This window comes from Babylonia areolata, chromosome 14, assembly GCF_041734735.1.
Source record: "Babylonia areolata isolate BAREFJ2019XMU chromosome 14, ASM4173473v1, whole genome shotgun sequence".
In the NCBI taxonomy this organism is placed as follows: Eukaryota; Metazoa; Mollusca; class Gastropoda; order Neogastropoda; family Buccinidae; genus Babylonia; species Babylonia areolata.
In genome coordinates, this window is record NC_134889.1 from 23,516,583 (window position 1) to 23,542,604 (window position 26,022).

Sequence of the window (26,022 nt, forward strand, 5' to 3'; positions counted from 1 at the left end):
GGATTTACTTCATCCCCCATTCCTCATCACATTGAACACCTGTGTTCAGTCACAGATAGGAAGATAGGAGATTGCTGAAATGTAGAGGATTTACTTCATCCCCCATACCTCATCACATTGAACACCTGTGTTCAGTCACAGATAGGAAGATAGCAGATTGCTGAAATGTAGAGGATTTACTTCATTCCCCCATTCCTCATCACATTGAACACCTGTGTTCAGTCACAGATAGGAAGATAGCAGATTGCTGAAATGTAGAGGATTTACTTCATCCCTCATTCCTCATCACATTGAACACCTGTGTTCAGTCACAGATAGGAAGATAGCAGATTGCTGAAATGTAGAGGATTTACTTCATCCCCCATTCCTCATCACATTGAACACCTGTGTTCAGTCACAGGTAAGAAGATAGCAGATTGTTGAAATGTAGAGGATTTACTTCATCCCCCATTCCTCATCACATTGAACACCTGTGTTCAGTCACAGATAGGAAGATAGGAGTTTGCTGAAATGTAGAGGATTTTTTTCAGCTTTGATGTATGAATAAATTTGTGGGTGTTTTTTTTATTATTTTTTTTTTATATACAGTTATTGTTAGGGTGAATGATTAAAGACCATCTGTTGCATTGTTTTCTGTCAGAAAAGTTACGGGCAAAAAGTTAAGATGAACAAGTCACAATTTCAGAAAACGAATGAACTGCCTTCTTACTATTTCAGGTTGAAAACATTGACATAGATGAACCAGTTACAATCTGTGATTTCAATGAATAAATGGACTGCCTTCTTATTTCAGATTGAAAACACTGAGTGATTCAGTGAAAACGAGTAGAAGATGACTGAATTCATGCTATCAGAAGCAATAGAATAATAGTTCTGTAAGTGTACAGCAAACTCATCATTCTAAGAAAATGTCTACATACTTCAAGTTTGTTTGGTTTTTTAAATTAAAAAAAAAATGTCTGGGATTTTATCAGGAAACATTGTTACTGTTAAAACACATCTTGTACATCTACATGTTCACACTTTCATTACTTCTCATCCTTTTTACGTCCATCCATCCCCAGCAGTGATCACCAAAAGTCCATGAAGTTCTTCACCCAGCTTACCCATGATTCCAGGTCTGGAATATGTAGACCCTCCACGGGTTCTCCCTGCTGATGCCAGTTCCCAACCCAACCAAATCAGTCGCTACGGCAACTATGGCCAACAAAATAGGCACCGCATCAGACGAGACACGCTGTGTAGGAACGGCTTCTGTAGCAATCTGGAGGTCACGAGAAAGGCCAGAGATGTTGCCCCGAAGGACAAAAATGGCCCTGTCAACTTAAACGTTAGTCGCAGCAGAGTTCCATGTCCAAATGGCACCTTCCCCAGCCCTAGACAAGCGGGCGTGTGTCTAGGTGGGGTTTTTGTTCCTGTCCTATTGATGTTGCATCGTGGGAATGTGACTTGGTGTTGTTGCATTGTCATGCTTGACCCAGTCCATGTGCCAGGGCTCAGTTCATGAATGACATGCTGTATCCATTGGCTGTTAGCTTTCTGCAGGGACTCGAACTTTGTTTTCATGGTCAGGGTCACGTGAATTGAAAAGCATACATGATAAATCAGGGAAAGACTTCTCATGTGAGAATAAATAAAAGTTTGTTCAGGAAGGTGGGACCAGTGTTTGCCTGCAGTGAATGTCTGTTGATGTGGAACATGCGTGCTGAACGCCACAAAGGAAAAAGAAAGGTGTTGACGTGTGCTTTGACCATTCCTATGTTTGTCCTCCATTTGTCAACTGACCATGTACTGTGATGACTGCTGTTGTCAACACTACATTTTTTTTGTTATGGAATGTAGCCCTGCTTGCCAGGTTTCCATTTCTGGCACCGTTTTGTCGGTATTGCATTCCAAAACATGCTGACTGTATGAAGCTGGTGAATTGTGTCCCTGGCTTCCACCTGTCTTCCCTGGAAGCACATGTCATAGCCTTCACTCTTTGGGTTTCTGTTGAGGGAGGTATAGGGGTCGGAATGTGGGTCAGTGAATGATTTGAACGCTTCACAGTTCTCAAACAAAATGGGTTGGTATGTCTGGACAGTTCTCATGCTTTCTTACTGCTGTTTCTTATGCTGTAAGCTTGCCTATTGTAGGCTTACAAAACACATTTTGTAGAGAAAAGCTGGTCATGTAATTCACAGCGCCACCCGGTCTCACCATCCATCTTAAAGAATAATCGCTAACTTTGCTGTGCCTTTTCAAAGATATTGTGTATTATCAGGACTAAAAAGGCATGTCAACACACTGCTGTTGATATTTTTGTGACTGTACAATCAGCATTCACTCAAGGATGCAGAAAGATGTTTTCTGGCAGTTTTTAGCACAGCAGACAATATTGGTCCCCACTTAATTCAGACATTTGTTGCGATACATACTCATATAAAAAATATCTTTACCTGACGATTAAGAATATCTTTCATTTTTCCACAACTCACAGATACTGTATTATGTTGTTGTTGGACCTCGTATTTGATACCAAATTCTTTTCAGTCTGTAGAATTCTATAAAAAAAAAATGATGAAGTTCTGATTTTTTACTGATATTTATGAATGCAGATTCACAATGTAAATTATGCATCTTCATGTCTGACCAGCACATGGCTTTCTTTAACTGGCATTTTCAACTTTATTTTCAAACAAAATATGAACATTATGTGCAGTATTTCTGTTTATGACAGCGCTGTGTCCTTGTTATACTGTAGTCAGCTTTGCAAACACTAAGTAGTTTATGTTTGTGTGGTACATGCTTTTTTCACTATTCATATGATTTGTGATTTTGCTGTTAAATAAAACTCTTAAAGTACACAGTATAAGAAATAGTTATTATCTGTTTTATGTGTTCAGTGATGGCAGTGGAAATACAAGTTTTGTTTGTCAATACTGAATCTCCTTAATGTGCAAACTGTGCATGTGATGTGGTGTTGTAGACCACAGAGTGATTATTCTTCTTCTTCTGCGTTCACTCGTATGCACACGAGTGGGATTTTACGTGTATGACCGTTTTTACCCCGCCATATAGGCAGTCATACTCCGTTTTCAGGGGTGTGCATGCTGGGTATGTTGTTGTTTCAAAAACCCACCGATCACTGACATGGATTACAGGATCTTTAACGTGCGTATTTGATCTTCTGCTTGAATATACACACGAAGGGGGTTCAGGCACTAGCAGGTCTGCACATATGTTGACCTGGGAGATCGTAAAAATCTCCACCCTTTACCCACCAGGCGCCGTCACCGTGATTCGAACCCGGGACCCTCAGATTGACAGTCCAACGCTTTAACCACTCAGCTATTGCGCCCGTCTGAGTGATTATTAATACACTGTTTCTCATGTGCAGAACCTCACTAGCTGTTGCTTGAAGAAATGTCCTGTGGTGCCATGTTTGCATCATGTATTGAATTACACGTTGGTTTTTCTCAACCACCTGTATCTTACCTCTCTATGCCCTGCCTATGTATGCTTTTCGTTGTTCCCGTGTATTTCATTTCAGCGTTTCAGCTGACACAGTTGGTAAATGTGTCTTTGTTGTTGCTTGGTAGTTTTGGTTTTTGTCTTGGTGTTCCATTGCTGTTTATTTTTTTATATACTGCATGATTTTTGTCAAATTTGTCCCCCTTTTAAAGTTGATTTTTTTTTTTTTTTATATCTGATAGCATTATGTGTATTTATCTATTTTCAGTTTTAGTGCTTATTTTTTATTTCACTGTTCATATTGTAGATTGAAAGTATTATCTAAAGGAATCACCTTTGATTTTTAATAGTTTTTATTTTCTTTGTTTTTCTTTTTGCCAAAGTAAACGGAAAAGCATAAATCCATTATTTACTCTCAGGTGATGACAATAAAAAAGGAAAGCAAAATATCCACACAAAAAAGAAAGAAAAATTCAGAATTTTCATTCTCAGCCCTGAGGTGGCTCCTTCAATCAGCTGGGCAACATTATGTTTGATTTGATTTTTGCAGCATTCCAGATAGAGTTCTTTCTGAATTAGTTATTGCTGAAATCTGGATGATGAAATGGATTTTGTCTTCCTTATTGGGTTAAGGGTAGTAAAATTGTATTGTCCGATCTTTATGCCTGACAGAATTGTGTGTGAGAGAGTGAGAGTAAGGATGGTGTGCATGTTGAGCAAGAAAATTAGTGTGTAGGAGTGTGCAGTTGTGTTTTACATTTTTATTAGTTGTGCAAAATCTTTTTATCGATTGAGTGTATGTTTTATTTGTTTTTGTTTTCTAAATTTTGGTTGCCATCACAAGCTATTAGGTGTGTCTTGGACAGAGGCACTGTCAACTCTAATTTCATTGATATTTAAAAGACAAAACAAAAACAAGAAAACAGTACAGACAATATGTGTACAGTATGGGAGGGAAAGATTCTTATCAGTCAGTACGTGTGGCGTGCTTGTGTGTGCGTGTGCATACATGTGTATGTGTGTGCGTGCATATGTCTGTGTATGTGTGCGTGCATGTGTCTGTGTGTGTGTGGCTGCCTGTATGTGTGTGTGTGTGTGTATGTGCGTGCAGACATTGACGAGTGCAGACTACGAGGGGACATCTGTCAGCACAACTGCACCAACACCCAGGGTAGCTACACGTGCTCCTGTCCCCAGGGCTACCGGTTGGCTGCTGACGGCTACTCCTGCACAGGTGACTCACACTGCCCGCTTGCTGTTTCCTTCAGTCTGAAGGATCATCTAGTCCTGATATGTGTGGAGTGACGGTCTAGTGGTAACACCCCCACATAGGAATCAAGAGAATCTGAGCGTACTGGTTGGAATCCCACAGTCGCCAGTATTTTCTCCCCCTCCACTAGACCTTTGAGTGGTGGTCTGGACGTTAGTCGTTCAGATAAGACGATAAACGGAGGTCCTGTGTGCAGCATGCACTCAGTGGACGTAAAAGAACCCATGGCAACAAAAGGGTTATCCCTGGCAAAATTCAGAAGAAAAATCCACTTTGATAACATCAGATATCGCATTGTTGAAGTGTTGTATTGTGCTGTGTGATAGAGACATCAACAAGTGTTGTTGAAGTGTTGTATTGTGCTGTGTGGTGCAGTTTCAGTTTTAGTAGCTCAAGGAGGTGTCACTGCATTCGGACAAATCCATATACGCTACACCACATTGATGAGCACGATGCTTTTGTGAATTCCGTCGGGTTTTTCAAGATGCACACCCACTAGTTCACATGAGTTGCTACACCATTTCTCTAGATTTATGGTGGAAACTTTGGTTTTTAGTTTTTTGTTCAGTATGATTGCTACTCCTCTTCCTTCATAAGACTGTGAAATTCTCAAAATGTATTGGTCTGTCTGCACTTGTCCAGGTCTCTTGGAGAGATAAAATGTCAAAATCATTTGCCAATTTCTCAATTGTTGAGATTCTCATTCTCGCTCTGGAACAATTCCAACTGCTGATTCTAAAGAATTTCTTTTGACAGCCGCTCTGCTTTTGTCATTCTGCTACCTAAGCACCATGTTTTCCCACCTCTTTTGCCACGCCTGTTTTGGGGTTTTGGGGATCTGAATTGATGTCTCGTGCAATGCAGCTGATCCCCGAGGTGCACACGAGACAGGGTTGTGTGGTGCAGACATTGTTGAAGTGTTGTATTGTGCTGTGTGATACAGACATCAACGAGTGTTGTTGAAGTGTTGTATTGTGCTGTGTGATACAGACATCAAGTGTTGTTGAAGTGTTGTATTGTGCTGTGTGATACAGACATCGAGTGTTGTTGACGTGTTGTATTGTGCTGTGTGATACAGATATCAACAAGTGTTGTTGACGTGTTGTATTGTGCTGTGTGATACAGACATCGAGTGTTGTTGAAGTGTTGTATTGTGCTGTGTGATACAGATATCAACAAGTGTTGTTGAAGTGTTGTATTGTGCTGTGTGATACAGACATCGAGTGTTGTTGACGTGTTGTATTGTGCTGTGTGATACAGACATCAACGAGTGTTGTTGAAGTGTTGTATTGTGCTGTGTGATACAGACATCAACCAGTGTTGTTGAAGTGTTGTATCGTGCTGTGTGATACAGACATCGGCGAGTGTTGCTGAAGTGTTGTATTGTGCTGTGTGATACAGACATCAACGAGTGTTGTTGAAGTGTTGTATTGTGCTGTGTGATACAGACATCGAGTGTTGTTGAAGTGTTGTATCGTGCTGTGTGATACAGACATCGAGTGTTGTTGAAGTGTTGTATCGTGCTGTGTGATACAGACATCAACGAGTGTTGTTGACGTGTTGTATTGTGCTGTGTGATACAGACATCAACCAGTGTTGTTGAAGTGTTGTATTGTGCTGTGTGATACAGACATCAACGAGTGTTGTTGAAGTGTTGTATTGTGCTGTGTGATACAGACATCGAGTGTTGTTGAAGTGTTGTATTGTGCTGTGTGATACAGACATCGAGTGTTGTTGAAGTGTTGTATCGTGCTGTGTGATACAGACATCGAGTGTTGTTGACGTGTTGTATTGTGCTGTGTGATACAGACATCAACGAGTGTTGTTGAAGTGTTGTATTGTGCTGTGTGATACAGACATCGAGTGTTGTTGACGTGTTGTATTGTGCTGTGTGATACAGACATCGAGTGTTGTTGAAGTGTTGTATCGTGCTGTGTGATACAGACATCGAGTGTTGTTGACGTGTTGTATTGTGCTGTGTGATACAGACATCGAGTGTTGTTGAAGTGTTGTATCGTGCTGTGTGATACAGACATCGAGTGTTGTTGACGTGTTGTATTGTGCTGTGTGATACAGACATCGAGTGTTGTTGAAGTGTTGTATCGTGCTGTGTGATACAGACATCGAGTGTTGTTGACGTGTTGTATTGTGCTGTGTGATACAGACATCGAGTGTTGTTGACGTGTTGTATTGTGCTGTGTGATACAGACATCAACGAGTGTTGTTGAAGTGTTGTATTGTGCTGTGTGATACAGACATCGAGTGTTGTTGAAGTGTTGTATTGTGCTGTGTGATACAGACATCAACCAGTGTTGCTGAAGTGTTGTATTGTGCTGTGTGATACAGACATCAACGAGTGTTGTTGAAGTGTTGTATCGTGCTATGTGATACAGACATCAACAAGTGTTGTTGAAGTGTTGTATCGTGCTGTGTGATACAGACATCGAGTGTTGTTGAAGTGTTGTATTGTGCTGTGTGATACAGACATCAACGAGTGTTGTTGAAGTGTTGTATTGTCCTGTGTGATACAGACATCAACGAGTATTGTTGAAGTGTTGTATCGTGCTGTGTGATACAGACAACAACGAGTGTTGTTGAAGTGTTGTATTGTGCTGTGTGATACAGACATCAAGTACTGAATTGTTGAAGTGTTGTATTGTGCTGTGTGATACAGACAGCAACGAGTGTTGTTGACGTGGTGTATTGTGCTGTGTGATACAGACATCAACGAGTGTTGTTGAAGTGTTGTATCGTGCTGTGTGATACAGACATCAGTGAGTGTTGTTGAAGTGTTGTATTGTGCTGTGTGATACAGACATCAACAAGTGTTGTTGAAGTGTTGTATTGTGCTGTGTGATACAGACAGCAACGAGTGTTGTTGAAGTGTTGTATCGTGCTGTGTGATACAGACATCAATGAGTGTTGTTGAAGTGTTGTATCGTGCTGTGTGATACAGACATCGAGTGTTGTTGAAGTGTTGTATTGTGCTGTGTGATACAGACATCAACGAGTGTTGTTGAAGTGTTGTATCGTGCTGTGTGATACAGACATCGAGTGTTGTTGAAGTGTTGTATTGTGCTGTGTGATACAGACATCGAGTGTTGTTGAAGTGTTGTATCGTGCTGTGTGATACAGACATCAGCGAGTGTTGTTGAAGTGTTGTATTGTGCTGTGTGATACAGACATCAACGAGTGTTGTTGAAGTGTTGTATTGTGCTGTGTGATACAGACATCGAGTGTTGTTGAAGTGTTGTATTGTGCTGTGTGATACAGACATCAGCGAGTGTTGTTGAAGTGTTGTATTGTGCTGTGTGATACAGACATCGAGTGTTGTTGAAGTGTTGTATGGTGCTGTGTGATACAGACATCAACCAGTGTTGTTGAAGTGTTGTATTGTGCTGTGTGATACAGACATCAACGAGTGTTGTTGAAGTGTTGTATTGTGCTGTGTGGTACAGACATCGAGTGTTGTTGAAGTGTTGTATCGTGCTGTGTGATACAGACATCAACCAGTGTTGTTGACGTGTTGTATTGTGCTGTGTGATACAGACATCGAGTGTTGTTGAAGTGTTGTATCGTGCTGTGTGATACAGACATCAACGAGTGTTGTTGAAGTGTTGTATTGTGCTGTGTGATACAGACATCGAGTGTTGTTGAAGTGTTGTATCGTGCTGTGTGATACAGACATCGAGTGTTGTTGAAGTGTTGTATTGTGCTGTGTGATACAGACATCGAGTGTTGTTGAAGTGTTGTATTGTGCTGTGTGATACAGACATCGAGTGTTGTTGAAGTGTTGTATTGTGCTGTGTGATACAGACATCAACGAGTGTTGTTGAAGTGTTGTATCGTGCTGTGTGATACAGACATCGAGTGTTGTTGAAGTGTTGTATTGTGCTGTGTGATACAGACATTGAGTGTTGTTGAAGTGTTGTATTGTGCTGTGTGATACAGACATCGAGTGCTGTTGAAGTGTTGTATTGTGCTGTGTGATACAGACATCAACGAGTGTTGTTGAAGTGTTGTATTGTGCTGTGTGATACAGACATCGAGTGTTGTTGACGTGTTGTATTGTGCTGTGTGATACAGACATCGAGTGTTGTTGACGTGTTGTATTGTGCTGTGTGATGCAGACATCAGGTATTGAATTGTTGAAGTGTTGTATTGTGCTGTGTGATACAGACATCAGTGAGTGTTGTTGAAGTGTTGTATCGTGCTGTGTGATACAGACATCAACGAGTGTTGTTGAAGTGTTGTATCGTGCTGTGTGATACAGACATCAACGAGTGTTGTTGAAGTGTTGTATTGTGCTGTGTGATACAGACATCGAGTGTTGTTGACGTGTTGTATTGTGCTGTGTGATGCAGACATCAACGAGTGTTGTTGACGTGTTGTATCGTGCTGTGTGATGCAGACATCAACGAGTGTTGTTGAAGTGTTGTATCGTGCTGTGTGATACAGACATCAACGAGTGTTGTTGAAGTGTTGTATTGTGCTGTGTGATACAGACATCGAGTGTTGTTGAAGTGTTGTATTGTGCTGTGTGATACAGACATCAACGAGTGTTGTTGAAGTGTTGTATTGTGCTGTGTGATACAGACATCGAGTGTTGTTGACGTGTTGTATTGTGCTGTGTGATGCAGACATCAACGAGTGTTGTTGAAGTGTTGTATCGTGCTGTGTGATACAGACATCGAGTGTTGTTGAAGTGTTGTATTGTGCTGTGTGATACAGACATCAACCAGTGTTGTTGAAGTGTTGTATCGTGCTGTGTGATACAGACATCAGCGAGTGTTGTTGAAGTGTTGTATTGTGCTGTGTGATGCAGACATCAACGAGTGCTGGGAGGAGCGGATCCAGTGTGGCCAGGAGCAGATGTGTTTCAACACACGGGGATCCTACTCCTGCATAGACATCCCTTGCCCCACTGACTACATCCGGGACCCCAGCACCAAGTGAGACCACGTGTCTGTCTCTGTTGGCTCCTCTTTTGAGCCACCACATGAAATACACTACTTTTCTTCACAGCGACTGATGTTCATTATTATTGACTCACTTGTGTAAACAAAGTGAGCCTATGTTTTAACCCGGTGTTCGGTTGTGTGTCCGTGGTAAACTTTAACATTAACATTTTCTCTGCAAATACTTTGTCAGTTGACACCAAATTAGGCATAAAAATAGGAAAAATTCAGTTCTTTCCAGTCATCTTGTTTAAAACAATATTGCGCCTATGGGATGGGCACAAAAAAATTAAAAAATGAAGCCTAATTATATGCAAACTGCAATTACTGTTATATTTATATTTTTTGTATTCTCTAAACTTGGCACTTTGATCTGATATTCTGACCCAACAACAAGAGCAGTCATTATTATCATTTTTTGTTCAAACAGGAACTTCTTTTGCTAAGCATGGAATTTTTATTTATTTTGCAAATGTTTTGATGCAGATAGTAAAAAAGGGAAACTACTCTGTAATTAATGCTAGGGGACTTAATTTGCTTTAAACTGATCTTTCTCATCTTAAACATTACATTTTGAAATTATACTCAATACATAAAAAGCTTGGATTTTTTATTTTTCTTAAGTTATCACAAGTGAGTCTTGAAGGCCTTGCCTCTCTTGTTCATTATTATTTTGTGTTTGTGCTGTCTTTGGAATTTTTTTTCCCTTCATGCGTTGCAACTATCATATTCATTGGTATGTATGAATTGGGTTTTACATGTATGGACATTTTTACCCTCCGTTGAGGCAGCCATACTCTGTTATAAGAGGTCTGATTGCCAAGACGCACAGTGAATATGAATTGAGAATGGCTGTAAAAGACTGCTGAACCTGTAACCAGAACCATTTTTTTAGATATACTGCTGCACAATAACCAGAGAGAAATAAAATCTGTGTGGTGAACGGATGCGGGCATCTTTCCCACGCTGAACCCTAGGCTGGGTGAATATGAATTTGCTGCTCACCTGACCATAGAAGGCTGTGGGTTTTTAGATACACATCTTCACAGCAAGCAGAGGAGAAGAACTGGGAGGGGTGAACAGATGTTGGCAGAAAGCTACAGGACCTTTAACCCATTCAGACCTGGGGAGTCTGCAGTCTGGACAGGCGTCCGTGCCATACTGAGGCACAACAAAATGCAGAAAATATACTGCTTTTCCGCCATATTGCTTGTGGACACATCCGCATACTGTAGAAGTCAGTTCTCTTTGTGGTTTTATGCACACGCAGGAACATGAAAACCATTTTGATAAGACAGTTTTCGATGCCAGAGACAGTAGGGTGCAGTGCTCAGTGGGTTAACCTTAACCATTTTGGGTGTACACCAATACAATAACCAGACGAACAGAACATGTAGCGTCAACCGATGTTGGTGTGTTCCCCATGACAGTTTCTGTGTGCTACACATTCACATGTTGGTGTGTTTCCCACGACAGTTTCTTTGTGCTACACATTCACATGTTGGTGTGTTCCCCATGACAGTTTCTGTGTGCTACACATTCACATGTTGGTGTGTTTCCCACGACAGTTTCTGTGTGCTACACATTCACATGTTGGTGTGTTCCCCATGACAGTTTCTGTGTACTACACATTCACATGTGTTCCCCATGACAGTTTCTGTGTACTACACATTCACATGTGTTCCCCATGACAGCTTCTGTGTACTACACATTCACATGTGTCCCCCATGACAGTTTCTGCGTGCTGGAGTGTGTGGACCCCGGTACCTGCCCCCCTGGCTCCAAGTACGCCGACGTCATCCAGTTCCGCACCGTGGCCCTCCCCGGGGGCATTCCCGCCCGACAAGACCTCATCCGCCTGACCGCCTATAACCAGCACGATGAGGTAGGGATGCAGCACTTGATTTGATTTGATTCAATTTGATTCGATATGGATACTTATATAGCACCTATCCTGGGTCAGAGACCAAGCTCTAAGCGCTTTACAAACTCGGGGTCATTTGCACAACAGGCTGCCTACTTGGGTAGAGCCAACTGATGGCTGTCACTGGGCGCTCATCATTTGTTTCCTGTGTCATTCAGTCAGATTTCAGGCACACACACATACACACTCAGACAGACGTGTAATATTTTACGTGTATGACTGTTTTGTTTATTGACCCCGTCATGTAGGCAGCCATACTCTGTTTTTCGAGGGTGTGCAAGCTGGATAAGTTCTTGTTTCCTTAACCCACCAATCACTGACATGGAGCACAGGATCTTTAATGCGCGTATTTGGTCATCTTCTGCGTGCGCATATACATGAAGGGGGTTCAGGCACTAGCAGGTCTGCACATACGTTGATCTGGAAAATCAGAAAAATCTCCACCCTTTACCCACCAGGAGCCGTTACCCAGATTTGAACCCAGGACCCTCAGATTGAAAGTCCAACGCTGAAACCACTCCGTTATTGGGCTCGCATGGAGTGGAGAGTTGCATGTAGTAGTGTGTGTATGGTGGATGTTAATTAAGACCACTACCTCGACAGCTGAGCATGAAAGTGACGAGGTGAGATAAAAAAATAAAAAAAAAAAAAAAATATATATATATATATATATATAGAAAAAGAAGTGATTTTCTTGAACAGCAGTGTGCAGTAGAATACGTGTTTGCTGTTGTTGGTGATTTATTTATGTAACAGCACCTGATTGTAACAGTGAAAACAGCTAACTAGTTACCGGATCATTACAATGAAAATAGGTGTCATTTAAAAACCTTATTTGGTGTAAGTGTTAGAGATGGCCATGTGTGTGAATGTATGTGTGCGTAGACACGGGAAGTAAAAAAAGGTGTCTTCATCCTTCTAGGCTAACCATTTTGAAGACTTTTCACCTGCGGTGGGTGATGTGACCTTGAGAGTGTTGGAAAGACTGGGTGATCAAGGTCATGTTTCCAAATGATCCAGTGTGCAGTGTCCTTGTTTGTTCTGTGACTTGTGCATTGGATAAAGGGATCAAGTGTTGCATTGGATAAAGGGATCAAGTGTTGCATTGGATAAAGGGATCAAGTGTTGCATTGGATAAAGGGATCAAGTGTTGCATTGGATAAAGGGATCAAGTGTAGTGCTGTATTGGATAAAGGGATCAAGTGTTGCATTGGATAAAGGGATTAAGTGTAGTGCTGTATTGGATAAAGGGATCAAGTGCTGTATTGGATAAAGGGATCAAGTGTAGTGCTGCATTGGATAAAGGGATCAAGTGTTGCATTGGATAAAGGGATTAAGTGTAGTGCTGTATTGGATAAAGGGATCAAGTGTAGTGCTGTATTGGATAAAGGGATCAAGTGTTGCATTGGATAAAGGGATCAAGTGTTGCATTGGATAAAAGCATCAAGTGTTGCACTGGATAAAGGGATCAAGTGTAGTGCTGCATTGGATAAAGGGATCACGTGTTGCATTGGATAAAGGGATCAAGTGTAGTGTTGCATTGGATAAAGGGATCAAGTGTAGTGCTGCATTGGATAAAGGGATCAAGTGCTGCATTGGATAAAGGGATCAAGTGTAGTGCTGCATTGGATAAAGGGATCAAGTGTAGTGCTGCGTTGGATAAAGGGATCAAGTGTAGTGCTGTATTGGATAAAGGGATCAAGTGTAGTGCTGCATTGGATAAAGGGATCAAGTGTAGTGCTGCATTGGATAAAGGGATCAAGTGTTGCATTGGATAAAGGGATCAAGTGTAGTGCTGTATTGGATAAAGGGATCAAGTGCTGCATTGGATAAAGGGATCAAGTGTAGTGCTGCATTGGATAAAGGGATCAAGTGTTGCATTGGATAAAGGGATCAAGTGTAGTGCTGCATTGGATAAAGGGATCAAGTGTAGTGCTGCATTGGATAAAGGGATCAAGTGTTGCATTGGATAAAGGGATCAAGTGCTGCATTGGATAAAGGGATCAAGTGTAGTGCTGTATTGGATAAAGGGATCAAGTGTAGTGCTGTATTGGATAAAGGGATCAAGTGCTGCATTGGATAAAGGGATCAAGTGTAGTGCTGTATTGGATAAAGGGATCAAGTGTAGTGCTGTATTGGATAAAGGGATCAAGTGCTGTGCTGTGTTGGATAAAGGGATCAAGTGCTGCATGGGATAAAGGGATCAAGTGTAGTGCTGTATTGGATAAAGGCATCAAGTGCTGCATTGGATAAAGGGATCAAGTGTAGTGCTGTATTGGATAAAGGGATCAAGTGTAGTGCTGTATTGGATAAAGGGATCAAGTGTAGTGCTGTATTGGATAAAGGGATCAAGTGTAGTGCTGCACTGGATAAAGGGATCAAGTGTAGTGCTGTGTTGGATAAAGGCATCAAGTGTTGCGTTGGATAAAGGGATCAAGTGTTGTGCTGTGTTGGATAAAGGCATCAAGTGTTGTGTTGGATAAAGGGATCAAGTGTTGTGCTGTGTTGGATAAAGGCATCATGTGTTGCGTTGGAAAAAGGGATTGGGTGTCACAGATGTCTTGAACTTCCTGCCTGTCATCTTTATTTTGATTTAAAAATTTTTTTTATCCAATGATTAAGTTGGATTTATATGACAGACTATAATCACAGTTGCAGTCTTTTTAAACTTTTGTGGGTGGGAGGGAGAGGGAGAGAGAGAATATTATGTTTGGGACATAGATGCATACAACTTCTCTTTTATACACAAAACCATTGGAGATTTCTTGTTTTTCTTTTGAAGCGTATTTGGTTGGAGACAGAAAATGACAACGTGCATTTCACATTCACACAGATATAATTTTTAACCATACTTCAGTGAAATATATTTAGAAAATACACATATGCACCATGAGTGCTTATTCCTTTGGTGTAATCACAGATGTTACCAGAGACGACCTTCACCTTGCTGGAGAATGACCCCAAGCTGACCTTTTACCTTCGCCCGGACAACGGCAAAGGAATAGTGTACACGCTGGAGAAGCTGGTGGCCGATTCCTATCGCATCATGGTGCGGGCCAAGTCCTACGATCGCGGCCGACAGTTCGTCCAGTATCAGACCACCTTCATCATTCACATAGCAGTGTCCCTCTACCCCTACTAACACGTACAGCACACTTATAGCCGCCCTTTGCACAGTGAAGTTCAGTGAATAGGCAGAGTGGTTGTTCTTGATGAAACAGTTCTGTTGGAAAAGTGCTGTATTGGAGGAACAGCAAAATTAATGCATAGGTTTGTAGCCGTTAGAGAGAGAATATTATGTTTGGGACATCGATGCATACAACTTCTCTTTTATACACAAGACCAAGGAAAGAGTTCTGTTGTTAAAAGTGCTGTATTTGAGGAACAGTTTAAAAAAAAAAAAAAAAAGAAGAAAAAAATGCATAGATGTTGAATCACGGATAGAGTTGTTGGAAAAGTGCTGCTGTATTGAGGAGAAAGACAGATTACGTGCCCTCATTGTGCTCTTTGACCCTGTGTTGTCTTAGGGAGGATGGTATTTTATTTTACCTTTTTTTATTTCATTGTATTCTGTTATTTTATCAGTTGTATCATTCTTCGAAGGAAATAAATAACGCCCATATTTGTCCATATCATGGACTTGAATATTCCGTCCATACTTTTCTGTGTCTTGCTGTGAAGATATTTTGAAGGGGATGGGGGTTGAAGGGGAAAGTGGAAGGGTGACAATGTAAAATTTGCTTTTTTTTTTTTTTAAATTTTATCTGTCTAGATCAATGTTGCAGGTCAATGTTGCTACAGTTTATATTTTTTATACAGAAAATATTACCTGTTTTACATCTTTATGCGTTGGTTTTTTTTTTTTCCTTCAGATACCAATGATGTTGCACAATATTGATGACATTGAATTACCATACATTAAGATCTGCCTTGTATCCCAGAAAGCCAGTTTATTATACCCACAAGTGTGTACCGTGCTCACATTGCTGTATATGAAGGCGTTGTTGGATGTATATAACAAACCAGCTTCCTGTGGAGGTGTATTGTGTGTAACCTTTATGCTGTAGATGTTTTGTTGTGCTTTTGTTGCGTTGACTGTTGAGTTGCTGATTCGTGTGCCAGGCGTTTTGGAGCCGTTAGAGTGGTGTGACTAATTGCTTTGTTGTTGTCGTTGTATGGAAAAAGATCTCTTCATGAATAGTGCTTTGAGCTGATATAATAAGAACATGTTTTGAAACGGCTGAAAGATTTTTTTTTTTTTTTTACACTTTTTTTCTTTGAGCTGATATAATAAGAAACATGTTTTTGAAGTTGCTGCCACATTGTTTTTATTACTGTTTCTTTGAGCTGAAATTTAGAAATGTGTTTTGAAGCTGCTGAGAATTTTTTTTTTTTATATCACTTTCTTTACAAACAATGAAAGACTGTGAGGAGCACATTTCCTTAACTGTGAATCTTACGTCTACCACAACAAAAAAAGACAACCACACAAGACTATGACTTCATGATTTGATGCAATGTCAGGGTCAAAAGGTGCATGTTTATATGTAGATATGATGTAATATTGTCATCATGCAAAATCGAGTGCATTATAATGTGCCAGTATGAGTTAGTATATATACCCAAGAAAACAGAAGAACAACTAGATAGTTCATAAATATCTCGTAATGAAAAGGATCAGAAGCATTTATAGGGTGAATTACAAATCCAAGCCCCAGTGTTTTTGTTTTCAATGATGTGGGAAAAGAAGTGTCAAGTATCAGTCTTGGTTAAAAACTTTCAACAGTGAAAAGTGATTTGCCCTGAGAGTTGGGGTTGGGAGGGGGTAAAAGTGCAGGGACAAGTTTAAAAATCTCAGTGTTCATGTTACACACACACTTACAGACCAGACCTTACCCATCTTTATAGTATTATACTGAGAGCTCAGTTAGCCACCAAGGCAATTTCAAAACGTGATAAAATCTGCATAGCGTCTCACACCTCCAGAATTGTGACATGCAGCCAACTGTATCCAGCAAGACAGCCCATCTCTGCAACAGAAATCTTGACAGCAATACTAGGATCAATATCAGAAGCCCCAGTAGAAATGCCTCTGACACAATAACAGCAGAAGAGAAGATGTCACTCCTATAAAAGACAATTGCACCCAAAAGCCATGCATGAAACGGGTGGAAACTATCAAAAGAACTCCTATCCTTTTCAGTTCAGTTGGGTGTAGAACAAACAAAACAGGAAAACATGCTCCAGATGCAGCATCCACGGTACAGAATGTTCTGAAAAACAAACTCATGACTGGACTGGAAAGGAGAAAGATAACAAAGAAAACTTGTGAATGCTCCTAAAATAAAACACTGAAGGACAAGTGGCATAGAATTTGCAGGAAAGTATGACACCACCACTGTCCCCCCCCATTAATTCCAGTCAGCAAGCTAGATGATGTGGCAAAGGATAGCTACCGTTAACTTTGTTGCTATAGAAATACCACCCACCGTTACTGATAACAGCGTTTTTCAGGTGGAGAGAGTGTGTGTGTGTGACTTCAGTTAGTTATCTGGAGCTTTCAGCCACTGATGTGTACAGTGGTTCAGAATAGGAATCCTTCATGTACGTACAAATGGATGCAATTGTTCCACATGTCAAGTGCCCTTCCTTGTGACAAAAAATGTAAATATTTATACATGTGGCTCGTTTTCTATTCTAGAGTTGGTACGAGTGTACAGATTACTTGTGATATGGACTTTTCCCCATTAGACACAGTGCTTTCAATAAAAAGCATGCATTGTAAATGAAGTGCTCTGATTTTTAAATGTTCAACCCTTGATCAGTGTGTACACTGTGTTTTTTTAGGCTTAAATGTAATCTTTTTTTTTTAGCTACTGAGAAGAGTCATTGTCAGGTTTGTTTTACTGTGTATTGTGGATATTTCTACTTTTCAGAAAAAAATCAGGGTGGCTGAAGAGAATAAAAATTATTTTTCCTTCTGTGAAGTTGTGTGTGTGTGTGTGTGTTGCCTTATTTCTTAGGTAGAATGTTGTTGTTTTTTAGGGGGGTTGGGGTTGGGGGGTGGGGGGGGGGGGGTTGGGATGGCAGGCAAAGACCTGCAGGCGTGACCATAAAGTGTTTACCATGTGATATTTCAGCTCACTTTCCTACACCACCTGTGAGTGTGTGCAGAGGATGACAGGGGGGGCGCTTTTGAACTGCAAATTGTTTAGTGTGCGTCTTGCTCATGTGGCCAGCATGCACTAGAAGAGGGTGTTTTCTAATGCCGATTTTCCAGAATGCAGGAGTGCTGTTTATAAACTGACAGTCACAGCCCCACACCACACCCTGTATTTCCAAGAGGACTCGCTAAATCAGCTTCAGTATTTAATCAGCATCAGCCTTTATAAAAACTGTAGAGATGTGGAACTGGACTGGAGTTGCCAACGCACCAAATGCCAGTTTGATTATCAAGCCATATATGTACCCCCGAAAATGGAGTATGGCTGCCTACAAGGCGGTGGGGTGGGTGGTATAAACTGTCATACATACTGATGAACATGAGAGTAGCAGACCCTAAACGCAGAAGCAGCACAAACCATATACACAGTTTATTGCTCAGCCAAGAAGAAAAGACCGTCACAGAGTTACAAGATGTGTACAAGACAACTTTCAATGAAGCTTTCGCTGACTTCGATCGTGGAGTTTACATCCGGTTCCGCGTGGATGGCAACGTCTGCAGTCTGCAACAAGGATTTAAAGCCAATGATAGTGGTGGTAACACTACTTCGCGAATTTCTATTTGCTGATTGCGCTTTGGCTGTGATGGACTATTCCATTGCTGTGCTTTCAATTAAAGCAGCTTTAAATAGTCTGTTTTCAAATGTCAACCACTTGTTGTGTACAGTGTTTTTTAGGTTAAATGTCTTTTTTTTTAGCTAGAAGGTCATTTCAGGTTGTGTGTGTTTGTTACTACTTTTCAGAAAATCGGTGGCTAAGGATTACAATCATTTTCTTCTGTAAGAAGTGTGTGGTGTGGTGGCTTTTTAGTAGAAGTTGTTAGTTTTTAGGGGTTGGGTAGGTGTGGGGGTTTGGAGGCAGGAAGCACTCAGCTTTGCTAAAGTGTTTACATTGAGTTTTACAACTCACTGTTCTCCAGAAGGTGCAAGATGAATTCAAGGGCCTTTTTGACTCAATTGTTTAGTGTGTTTAAATTCAGCATCTCTAGAAAGGATTGCAAGTGACATTCAAATGGCTTGTTAAACTGTACATGTTCGTTCTACACACTCTGTTTCTCAAGAGGACTCGCGCTTGCTTCAGTATTACGCATCAGCCTGTTATACAAACTGTTATTAACGATGGGTTCCAGCTACATTCAGTGGATTATGCGCATATCATGTACCCGTTTGTGCTTTACATCAGCTGTTTTAAAATGTCATACAAGTGAAACTGAGTAGCAGACCTTAACGCAGTATATGTTCAGCACTTACAATCAAGTGTTCTGTCCAAAGAAGGCACAAGTCAGGGTGTTGCTTTCATGTATTCGTTTCGACGTGTTTACAATCAGCGTTCTCGTCAAAGTCGCATCCAGCGGATTTGCTTACTGGTGTAATACGTTTCAGTTTTACAATCAGCTGTTCTCTCAAGAAGGCATGCAGCTGACATTCAGTGGCTTTGCTTTCGCTGTGTACGTTTGGCTTTACAATCAGCTGGAGCACATTTTCTGCCGCCACCTGCACCAATACTTTGACCAGGACAAAGTCCTGTCGGACTGAAACTTTGACCAGCACGAAGTCCTGTCGGACCGAAACGAAGGCTTCAGAGTGGGTTTCTCCTGTGAAACGCAACTACTCACCACCGTTACCTCACACAGTCCTATGACAATGGAAAACACAGGTAGACCTCATCATCCTTGACTTCAGTAAGGCCTTTGACACAGTCCCTCACCAGAAACTACTTCAAAAACTGTCTCACTATGGCGTCAAAGGGACAACGCATAGGTGGATTGAAAATTTCCTAACAAACAGGGCTATGAGAGTGGTTCTGGGAGAAACCTCCCAAGAAGTCAGGGTGGAATCAGGAGTCCCCTAGGGTACTGTTCTAGGCCCCCTGCTCTTCCTGTGCCACATAAACGACCTACCAGCGACAGTCAGATCCCAGGTACGACTATTTGCAAATGACTGTCTTTTGTACTGGGAAATAACTTTCAAGACCACATCATTCTACAAGATCTCAAGCACCTAGAAGTGTGGGCAAATACCTGGGGAATGAAGTTAAATGGAAAAATAAGAAGAGAAAAAAAAGTGCTATGTCCTCTGCATGAAGAAGACGACGAACATAATGTACAACCTAAACAATGAAATCCTACGGGAAGTGCACAGAAACCCATACTTAGACTATCTGACGACCTGAAATGGCGCGACCATGTCGCACACGCTACCGAGAAAGCCAACGTCACCCTAGGCTTCCGCCACTCTCCCATGCACTGTAAAAGAACAGCATATACCGCCCTCGTCAGATCCATAATAAGAATACGGGGTGATTGTAGGGGACCCACACCATCATGGCGATACTGACAGACTGGAGTGTGTCCAACATCGTGCTGCCCGCTTCATAACGGGACTACCGCTCCAAGGACAGGGGCTGTATGACAGCCATGCTGTAGGGAGAGAGGCAGTATGACAGCCATGCTGCAGGGAGAGGGGCAGTATGACAGCCATGCTGCAGGGAGAGGGGCAGTATGACAGCCATGCTGCAGGGAGAGGGGCAGTATGACAGCCATGCTGCAGGGAGAGAGGCAGTATGACAGGGAGAGGGGCTGTATGACAGCCATGCTGCAGGGAGAGGGGCAGTATGACAGCCATGCTGCAGGGAGAGGGGCAGTATGACAGCCATGCTATAGGGAGAGGGGCAGTATGACAGGGAGAGGGGCAGTATGACAGCCATGCTGTAGGGAGAGAGGCAGCATGACAGGGAGAGGGACAGTATGACAGCCATGCTGTAGGGAGAGAGGCAGCATGACAGGGAGAGGGGCAGTATGACAGCCATGCTATAGGGAGAGGGGCAGTATGACAGGGAGAGGGGCAGTATGACAGCCATGCTGTAGGGAGAGAGGCAGCATGACAGGGAGAGGGACAGTATGACAGCCATGCTGTAGGGAGAGAGGCAGTATGACAAGGAGAGGGGCAGTATGACAGCCATGCTGTAGGGAGAGAGGCAGTATGACAGGGAGAGGGGCAGTAGGACAGGGAGAGGGGCAGTAGGACAGGGAGAGGGGCAGTAGGACAGCCATGCTGCAGGGAGAGGGGCAGTATGACAGGGAGAGAGGCAGTATGAGCTGTGCAGTGCAACAGGGCCGCTTATAAGGACAGCCGCTCAGGACAGGGGCAAGTATTCTGACAGGCAAGTGCTTGCAGGGAGAGGGGGCTGTATGAGCAGCATGCTGCAGGGAGAGGGGCAGTAGACAGGGAGAGAGGGCAGTATGACAGCCATGCTGCAGGGAGAGGGGCAGTATGGACAGCCATGCTGCAGGGAGAGGGGCAGTATGACAGCCATGCTGCAGGGAGAGGGGCATGTATGACTGGGAGAGGGGCGTATGACTGGGAGAGGGGCAGTAGACAGCCATGCTGCAGGGCCAGCAGGGACAGCATGGCTAGGACAGACCTCTTAGTGCGAGTGGTAGATGGTCGGGCAAGCAGCCATCAGATGCAGGTTGAGAGGAGCAGTCAGGACAGCAAGCTGCTCAGTGAGAGAGGCAGGCTGTTCAAATAGACATTGAACGGTCGAACACAGTGAGAGGGTAGTGTGAGACAGTATGACAGCCATGCTTCATCAAACTACAGTGGAGTGGAATAACCTGTCTGACGACATCAAGTCACTCACTGTCAGCTGGCTTCAGGTAGACTACCCAGAGCCAACACCACTGACTAGTCCTACTACTCCTGTGCGCAGAACCCCGAGACAAACAGGCAAACCAGCTTCTTCGGAACAAACGGGAGAGACGCACAAACAAGGGACTGTGGCCATGGACTCCTTTCCATGCAATGTGTGAGGACAGTTTGTTCACCCACGACAGGTCTTCACTCACACCGAAGACCCACTCAAGGACATGTGCTTCGTCTACTCATCTGCCATGCCGATCAGAGACTCCAAGTGACAGTGAGGTTACACAGACATGCCAAAACGTATACACTGCCGCTCTTTCTTTAACTGAAAACACTCACCTAAAGCATGCTTCAATATCAGATTGAGGACATGCATGAACAATAATTGGGAGTCATTAGAAACTACACACCATATAGTTTATTTGGTTCAGATGTGTGTGTGTGTGTGTGTCTGTGTGTGTGTGTGTGTGTGTGTGTGTGCGTGTGTCTCTGTGTGTGTGTGTGTGTGTGTGTCTGTGTGTGTGTGTGTGTGTGTGTGTGTGTGTGTGTGTGTGTGTGTTAAAGAAAACTGTACATAATCGGTCATGTGGCAGCTAGTAAGTAACCCATGTGTTAGGAAAAAACAATAACCCAAAGTAATACTCAAAAGAAAAAATATATATATTGGCAAACATTTTTATGTTACGAAGTGTGAAATGAAAATGAAATGCGGAATTTAATGACTGTGACCCTGAAAGAAATGAAGAAACCCCAAGCACAATGAATAAAACCACGAGAAAAAAAAATCTATTAATTCTTCCTGCCATGTAAGCAAATACTTTTTAAAATTTTATTTATTTATTTATTTATTTTATAGATACAAAAGGGGATTATCAAAAAGAACAAAATATAACAACCATTCACTACTTTCCACATTTTAAAAAAATAGCCAGCCATGCAAACCAGATGCTTTTATCCTGGCGAGCGCACTGTCAAACTAAGAAGAGAGAGAAGCGCGCACGCACACACACACACACACACACACACGCACGCACGCGCACGCACACACACATGCGCGCGCGCGCATCTAACGTCTAATTTGTAACGTAGATCATTGCGCTGAAGTCCCAGTTTTTTTGTATTTTTTTCCAAAATCATGCTGTTTGTGACAAGATAAATAATCGTCGTTATATAACTATGGTTGGTGACACAACTAATTTTTTTTTTTTTTAATTTATTATTATTATTATTTTTATTTTTTATTTTTATTGTATTAACATTTATTTCGTAATATGACTCATTTCCCCCTTCACGTTGATTTGATTAAAAGCATGCACAGAAAGTAAATCAATAAACGAAAGCTTTTAAAGCGTCTAGAACTGACGGTTGGGGGGACGCGATTTGGATTCACAGCGGATTTTTTTTTTTTTTTTTATTTATTTTTTTTTATGATTTTTTTTTCCGAGGGGTGGCCGGCTCCTACCCAGAGCTAAGTGTGCAGTGTGTTGTGCTGTGGGCAGTGTGCAGTGCTGTGTGCAGTGTGTTGTGCTGTGTGCTGTGGGCTGTGTGCAGTGTGTTGTGCTGTGTGCAGTTGGCTGTGTGCAGTGTGCTGTGGGCAGTGTGTTGTGCTGTGTGCAGTTGGCTATGTGCAGTGGGCTGTGTGCAGTGTGTTGTGGGCTGTGCGCAGTGGGCTGTGTGTTGTGTGCAGTGGGCTGTGTGCAGTGTGCTGTGTGCAGTGGGCTGTGTGCAGTGGGCTGTGTGCAGTGTGCTGTGTGCAGTGGGCTGTGTGCTGTGTGCTGTGGGCTATGTGCAGTGGGCTGTGTGCTATGTGCAGTGGGCTGTTTGCTATGTGCTATGTGCAGTGGGCAATGTGTAGTGTGCTATGTGCAGTGGGCTGTGTGCTATGTGCAGTGTGCTATGTGCTGTGGGCTATGTGCTATGTGCAGTGTGCTGTGGGCAGTGTGCTGTGTGCTGTGGGCAGTGTGCTATGTGCTGTGGGCTATGTGCTGTGGGCTATGTGCTATGTGCAGTGGGCTGTGTGCTATGTGCAGTGGGCTGTTTGCTATGTGCTGTGGGCTATGGGCTATTTGCAGTGGGCAATGTGCAGTGTGCTATGTGCAGTGTGCTATGTGCTGTGGGCTATGTGCTATGTGCAGTGTGCTATGTGCTGTGGGCTATGTGCAGTGTGCTATGTGCAGTGGGCTATGTGCAGTGTGCTATGTGCTGTGGGTTATGTGCAGTGTGCTATGTGCAGTGGGCTGTGTGCTATGTGCAGTGGGCTGTTTGCTATGTGCTGTGGGCTATGTGCTATGTGCAATGGGCAATGTGCAGTGTGCTATGTGCAGTGTGCTATGTGCAGTGGGCTATGTGCTGTGGGCTGTGTGTGCTATGTGCAGTGTACTGTGGGCTGTGTGCAGTGGGCTGTGTGCAGTGGGCTTTGTGCTGTGTGCAGTGGGCTGTGTGCTGTGTGCTGTGGGCTGTGTGCTGTGTGCAGTGGGCTGTGTGCTGTGTGCAGTGGGCTGTGTGCAGTGGGCTGTGTGCTGTGTGCAGTGGGGTGTGTGCTGTGTGCTGTGTGCAGTGGGGTGTGTGCTGTGTGCAGTGTGCTGTGTGCTGTGTGCCTAAATGGAAAAACTGGGGCCACACAATCGAGTATCGTCCACTTCACGGATGCGTCTCCGTGTGTGTGTGTGTGTGTGTGTGTGTGTGTGTGTGTGTGTGTGTGCATTGCTTAAATTTTCTGACCAACACTGCATATGCCTGTAAGACCCTATCTCTCTTATCTCTCGGACCTAGTTAACGCCGGGATACCATTTTAGAATTGAATGGAAGCGTGGAGTACAGCCTTTGCCACGCAGTCCCAAACCTAAAACGGACCTCCATCGCAGCATTGTCATCATCATCCTCTACCTTCATTTTCAGTTTCAGTTTCAGTAGCTCAAGGAGGCGTCACTGCGTTCGGACAAATCCATATACGCTACACCACATCTGCCAAGCAGATGCCTTGAGAAAGAAAGGGGACACCCGGGTTCGAACCGGGGACCTCTCGATCTGCAGTCGAATGCTCTACCACTGAGCTATATCCCCCGACTTCATTTTCATCATCATCAATTAACAAACAAACAAAAATCGTCGTAAGATCTGTGGCCTTTCGGGCTCTGCTCTCATGGTGACCTCATAGTGTGACCTCATGGTGACCTATCAGCTACGACCCCCCTCCACTTCCGTGCTTGGAGTGAGTCCTGTCAAGGTCTTCGGTGTCGGCAGATTCATGGGGGACTCTCTGGAGGTACGTGATGGCGGTCTCCACTCTGGGAGGGACGCTCACTCGGTCTGGCTCCGCTAAGCAATCATTGTCGTCAGTAGGGGGCATAGTAGGTGGTGTCCTAAGGCCACCGCTGAACACCACCAAAGTGAATCAGCAGTAGTGCAGGGTCTCCTCTGGTGTGCGGCTTCCTGGCGACCTAACATCGATGGCTCCCTGTGGACTGCTGATGCTGAGACTGCGACAGGAAAACCCCCGGTTTGGCCGTGTGAATGAGCGGCGTGGGAATAATGCCACTGAAACGGTGCAGATGACAGGATAGCAAAAAATACTACTACTGATACTACTACTGAGGATAAGAAGAAGAAGAAGAAGGAGAAGAAGAAGAAGAAGGAGAAGAAGGAGAAGAAGAAGGAGAAGAAGAAGGAGAAGAAGGAGAAGAAGAAGAAGGAGAAGAAGAAGAAGAAGGAGAAGAAGGAGAAGAAGAAGGAGAAGAAGAAGAAGAAAAAGGAGAAGAAGAAGGAGAAGAAGAAGAAGGAGAAGGAGAAGAAGGAGAAGAAGAAGAAGAAGAAGGAGAAGAAGAAGAAGAAGGAGAAAAAGAAGGAGAAGAAGAAGAAGGAGAAGAAAGAGAAGAAGAAGAAGGAGGAGAAGAAGAAGAAGAAGAAGAAGAAGAAGAAGAAGAAGAAGGAGAAGAAGAAGAAGAAGGAGAAGAAGGAGAAGAAGAAGAAGAAGGAGAAGAAGAAGAAGAAGGAGAAGGAGAAGAAGGAGAAGGAGAAGAAGAAGAAGAAGGAGAAGAAGAAGAAGAAGAAACAAAGAAAGAAAGAAATGAATAAATATATCAACAAATGAACGAATGCACATGCAAAGACTGACGTTAGCCAGACACTGCCTATTTAAAAAAAATATCTCTGAAATTAAAGTTCAAAAACGAAAGAATGCACAAACTACCACCCGCAAAGTAAAACGTTGTGATCTAGGTATTCATTCATACCCAATTAAAACATATTTGAAAAGATAATTAATAAAAACCTACTCGTAGACTGATAAACAGATAAATAGAAATGTACGTACATACATACATAAGCACATGCGTAAATATACAAATGAATGATACATGTGAATAAAATAGATATTTAAACATATAAAATAACAACTGAGTAAAGTTAAGATTTTTTTTTTTAAAGCCTTATTCCGATGTTCGTCATATGAAAAAAACCAACACTCACGCAGTTTTCAATCCACAGTTACCATCAGCTCAGTCACTCGTTCCATGCTCAACACGACACATGCCCTTTACGGAGGTTTTCTGG

General features: G+C 42.7%; 1 protein-coding gene and 1 non-coding gene across 3 annotated transcripts in view; one reads left to right on the forward strand and one right to left on the reverse strand.

Annotated features, from left to right (window-relative positions):
- Positions 1-17,592, forward strand: part of LOC143289929 (hemicentin-1-like) — a 226,991-nt gene extending 209,399 nt beyond the window's left edge. Inside the window, exons 68-72 of one of the 2 annotated variants that reach the window (XM_076599184.1) lie at positions 1,119-1,400; positions 4,565-4,687; positions 9,549-9,675; positions 11,416-11,566; positions 14,526-17,592. In XM_076599184.1, coding sequence (XP_076455299.1) covers positions 1,119-1,400; positions 4,565-4,687; positions 9,549-9,675; positions 11,416-11,566; positions 14,526-14,747 — 905 coding nt within the window. In that variant the 3' untranslated portion in view covers positions 14,748-17,592. The remainder of the gene's footprint in view (positions 1-1,118; positions 1,401-4,564; positions 4,688-9,548; positions 9,676-11,415; positions 11,567-14,525) is intronic. The other variant, XM_076599186.1, reaches the window with a different exon arrangement.
- Positions 17,593-24,462: 6,870 nt separating this feature from the next.
- Trnac-gca (transfer RNA cysteine (anticodon GCA)) lies at positions 24,463-24,534 on the reverse strand. Its single transcript has one exon. It is a non-coding gene; the product is annotated as a tRNA-Cys (tRNA).
- Positions 24,535-26,022: the final 1,488 nt, after the last annotated feature.